The sequence below is a fragment of the Papaver somniferum genome, unplaced genomic scaffold (assembly GCF_003573695.1).
Source record: "Papaver somniferum cultivar HN1 unplaced genomic scaffold, ASM357369v1 unplaced-scaffold_21, whole genome shotgun sequence".
In the NCBI taxonomy this organism is placed as follows: Eukaryota; Viridiplantae; Streptophyta; class Magnoliopsida; order Ranunculales; family Papaveraceae; genus Papaver; species Papaver somniferum.
This window is the reverse complement of record NW_020631041.1, coordinates 17,768,545-17,773,502: the sequence shown is the minus strand read 5'-3', so window position 1 is coordinate 17,773,502 and position 4,958 is coordinate 17,768,545. Positions and strand designations below refer to the sequence as shown.

The 4,958-nt window shown below is 36.0% G+C and overlaps 1 protein-coding gene across 1 annotated transcript; it reads left to right on the top strand.

Moving 5' to 3' along the window:
* Positions 1-3,505: 3,505 nt before the first annotated feature.
* LOC113339812 lies at positions 3,506-4,732 on the top strand. Its single transcript, XM_026585036.1, has 2 exons — positions 3,506-3,921; positions 4,017-4,732. Exons 1-2 carry the CDS (start codon positions 3,915-3,917, stop codon positions 4,457-4,459), a joined length of 450 nt encoding a protein of 149 aa, XP_026440821.1. The 5' UTR covers positions 3,506-3,914; the 3' UTR covers positions 4,460-4,732.
* The last annotated feature ends 226 nt before the right edge of the window (positions 4,733-4,958 follow it).

The window sequence follows — 4,958 nt, the reverse complement described above, 5'->3', positions numbered from 1 at the left end:
GACTTTGACTTACCGTTGAAGGTGTACTTGTCTTCAACACTGATCGTCCCATTGCTTGTTATCAAAAGCTCTTTCAACAAACATTGGGAAGTGCAAATATATCCACACCTGCAGAAAATATATATTCCATCTGATTTGGTTTTTCGATCCCTAAAAACCTTTCTCAAATCGTTCAACAAGTGTGCAAGAATGGCAGAGCCCCAAGAGTAGTCGTCAATCTTGTCAAATGGTTGCACCAGCAGAATAAAGTTGGCGCTCACACGGGAACCGGAAACGTCGAGGAAGATAACAGCTCCCAAGATGCAGAAGACATATGCGTTGGTCGTAGCAAAGATACGTTCTCAGGTCACCTCTTTTCCCTGTGCACAAATCTTCTTTGTTCCCATGAAGCGGTTCCTCAATCCCGCGAGATGGAATATCCTCTTCTTTGCATCACCTACTCGCATCTCTAACTTGGTCGTCTCCTCATTCCATGCGAATACATTCTTGGTGAACTCTTAAATCTTGTCCCGTTCAAGCTCATTCGGGTAGTCTTTGTGACTTACGGATTTACCTTCTATGCTTAGCCTGGTAATCAACTTCACATCATTTAGAGTTATCGTCATTTCGCCAACCGGAAGATGGAAAATATTTGTTTCCCTGTAAAGTCTCTCGGCGAAGGTGGAAACAAGAGGTTTGTCATAACCAACAACCGAATTGTTGACTGCAACTAACAACCCCGCAGAACCGACTAGATCGATTACTTCTTGCACTTCTCTTATGGTTGATTCTATTGCTTCCAGTGGTCAATTCTTCATCATAATCGCCGACGTTCCTGGATTCATACGACGAACGACATCCTTGTGCTCTTATAAAACAACACAAATCCGATAAACAATAATCAAAAGACTAAACATATAATAAGTTTTATTTTAAATAACATAAGGTTGAGGTAGAAATTATAGTGAGGCAGACGACTAAGTCCCAACTCTCTTTGTACCCCCGTAAAAAATTTCCTTCATCACCAGATAACTCGTAAACGGGATAAGTAGGGCCTCGAGAAAACATCTTCAGCGGGTCGGGCATGTGGATAGCTTTCTTCTTCTTTGGACCATCATTCTTACCATCTTTCTTCCCTTGTTGTTGAACTTGTTCTTGAACTTCTCCTCCTCCTCCTTGTCCTCCTTCTTCATCAACTTCCTTCCCAATTTTTTCTTCATCAACTTCATTGCCACTTTCTTCTTCATCACTTTCTTCTTCACCACTTTCTTATTCAGTAGGTGTAGCAGAATCAGATTCTTCTTGTATTTGCTACTCTGCTTGAGGTGGTGGTTCATTGATGTGGATCCCTTTGGGTTTAGTTGCAGAGCCCTTTCGATGAAAACAACCAAATTTTTACCTTCCTTTCAACGAGGTTCCAAACTTTAAGGAGAAGCAAGGTCATGTTTCTTTTTTATGTTTACTTTCTTCTTGCCTTTGTTGCCTGCCCTTGTTGTCCCTGGAGAGTATGAAGATAAACGACAAACAACAATGGAATTCAAGGTTTATAATTGTTTTACACGATACACACATAAAGACTGATTCATAACATTGCAAACAACAATCAGTTTATATAAGTGCTCATGTAATCCGATTCTAACAAAAAAAAACATACAAAAACATTGGGCATTTTTTCCACCAAGAATCGGTTTACACGATACACACATAAAGACTGATTCATAACATTGCATAACAACAATCAGTTTATATAAGTGCACATGTAATCCGATTCTAACAAAAAAAAACATACAGAAAAATTAGGCATTTTTTGCCACCAAGAAATGGTTTATGTGGACACCAAAATAAACCGATTATGGACAAGCAATTAAGAAACCAAAGTCTGCATAGTCGATTTATGTGGACACTCATGCAATCCGATTCTAACAAAAAACAACTTACAGAAAAACGGTTATCCCTACCATACCATAATCGGGCTATGTGGGAATAAACATGAACCGATTCTGGTCCAAATCTCCCGAACCAAAAACACATCCAGGAAAACCGGTCTTTGTGGGCATGAACATCAACCATTTTCAGATACAATAGGTTCACAACTACATTGACGTAATCTTATTCTAATAAACCCAGAAAACTTTGATTTTCAAATGAGCGATTGCATATTATTAGAACTTAATTTAGAGGATTGGGTTGACAGAAAAGTACCTAATTTGAGCCATTTCCTCCACTTGTAGTTGGATCAAACTTGGTTCGTCTTCCTTAACCGTTTTCTTTTTCGGTTTGTTTCGGATCTCTTGAACAATTTCAAGATTCCTCTAATTCTATTGGCCTGTTTAAATCTTGGTCGTTTCGACATTATAGAAAAGAAAAGAAAAAACGATTAATCGTCGATGATCGACGATGTTTTAGTTTGAAAATGGAGAAAATGAGGGAGAAGAAGAGAAGGAGAATCAGTTGAAGAAGAAGTATAAATGAATTTGATTTTAGTTGGTTTTTATTATTAGGATTAAATGGGGTAAATTGGTAGTATTAATATTTAATAGAAGATAAATTGGTGGTTTCAGTAAATTTAGACGCCCCTTATCCATCTCTATTGGGTAGATGAAGAAATCCATAGGTCTCAAATAATATGCCTAGGCCTCAAACCAGGAAAGTTTTATACCTACCTTTTATTATAGATCCTGCCCAATGTAGTTAATTTCAGATTCCGGTTCGTCTCGATTGGGACCGAGACTGTGGGACAACTTTATCTCAGGGAGATTCTCCGTGAAATCTCGGACTAACTACCGAAATTTCGTTTTCAAATTTTATACTTTATCACACATTTTTGAAATGTTTTTCACACGTAATTGTGTGTATGTACCATCAATTTTTTAATAGAAATAAGTTTTCATTCAAAATAATAGAAAATTTTAGATCCATACAAAATTCAAAAACTTCATTAAGATTTTAACCAAAATTTCCGATTAATTCCGGCAAATTCCGGTTAAATCAACCATGATCAACCAAAACTTTTAATCAAATTCCGTCTCGGCATAATTAAGCATTTCGCTATCTTGAAGGCCTAAATTGAAATTTCCAACGAATTCTCCACCATCTCTGGCGAGATGGACTACATTAATCCTGCCTCCATCTCCTCCCTATATGACCAATACGTTCGAGTCAAGGGGGCTTATGCCCCTCACTGCCAGCAAGCAAGACGTATACCAAAGTCAAAACCTAAAATGGTGATGATGGTGTCTATTAGGAAAACCTAATCGTGGGACCCACCATTAGAGCGTTGAATGGCTCAAAATAGATGCTCTGATCTGATCATCATGATGATGATGATGAAAGGCAGTGCGACACCTAGCTAATCCTACTGCTACACATTTTCTATTAAGCAGGACCCACCATGGATATAGATTGCTGACTAGGATTATGTCCTATTGTAAATTTCAGTGCTCCATGAAAGGACTGAATCACCAATCATTAGTCCTTTTCTTTTTCTTATACGTTACAAAATTATATAAATACAGAGCCAATTTCTCTCCTTAAATTTGTACCATAAGAAACAGAGTTTGATTAAACAGAGGAAATTTAGACAAATTTGAAGATGAGAGATATCTTGAGAATAAAGTCAATTACTGAATCATAATTATAGAAAGTTTGTAGGGTTTGTTTGAGATTTTTGAATTTAAAGATTAAGATGTATTTCATGTGTGAAGTTCTTGATGAAGAAGAAAAAGTTGAAGGTCAATGGGAGAAAGAAAGATAGCCGCTAAAATACAAAATTCAGATTGAAATTTGGTTGGGTTTTTGAAGAATTTTATCATTGATTCAAAAACTGATCTGGGTTTGTGAAGAATTTGAATTTGAAGTAGTAGATATTCAAGAATTTAGTCGCAAAAAAAAGTTTGATAAGAAACAGAGGATTTTACTGTAACAGAGCATTGAAAATGGAAGGTACGTACTAGTAATATGGTTTGTATATTTGAAGTCTCTTATAATTTTGATTCTTTGTTTATGATTAATTCTCATTCCAGTCAGTGTTTTTCCAGGGATGTCAATGGCGATTACTGATCATGAATCTCAGATATCAGGAGAACTAGAATTTGAGTTCGTAAAATGTAATTGTTGTGGAATGAATGAAGAGTGTTCACAGGAATACATAGAAAAAATTCGAGAAAGATATCAAGGGAAATGGGTATGTGGATTATGCAGTGAAGCAATTGATGAAGAGATTATCAAGAAACGTATATGTATCCAAGAAGCTGTAAATCGACATGAAGATTTCTATAAGAAGTTTAGTTGCAGTAGTCCACCTACAAGTCCAAATCTGGATTTGATTTTCGCCATTAAACAACTTTGTAGAAAAACCTTGGATTCTCCGAGAGGTTTACGATCAACTCCGAGTAGTCCGAGTCGCCGGAGTAATGAAGATATTGGTGTTGGGCATCCACTTGCTCGGTCTGAGAGTTGTTTTTCTTCCCTTGGTAGATAAATAATTCAGAATCCCTTACCATTTGCATAGAGAAGAAAAGAAAAAAAAAAAAGAATTGCTTCGAGAAGAAAAGAAAAGAAAAAATGTTAGCTTTTGTAGTGTTTGATTAGGGTTTTAAAACTCATATTTAGATTGATGTGAATGCATTTCAGCTTATGGTGATATTTAGTTGTTTTAATTCTACTTTCAAATGTAAATAGATATGGCTTGACGAAATTATGATTGTTGTTCTTTTAATTTTTATGGGTGCAAAAATGTTAGAATGCATGCACGTTTGGTAGAAGCAATGCTTCACCGATGGCAGACATTCATCCCAACAAGGTACATAATGTTTCGGGGTTATCTGATACAAATTGTTCCAATACTGCCCGTAAAACTTGAGATTTTATAAAAGCAAATAAATCAGAAGTTATTTGGGCATATAATTTCAAAATACTGAAACTTATAGAAGCAAAAATTTTTTTTTTTTTTTTTTTGTGAAACAAATAGTTTTATTCTC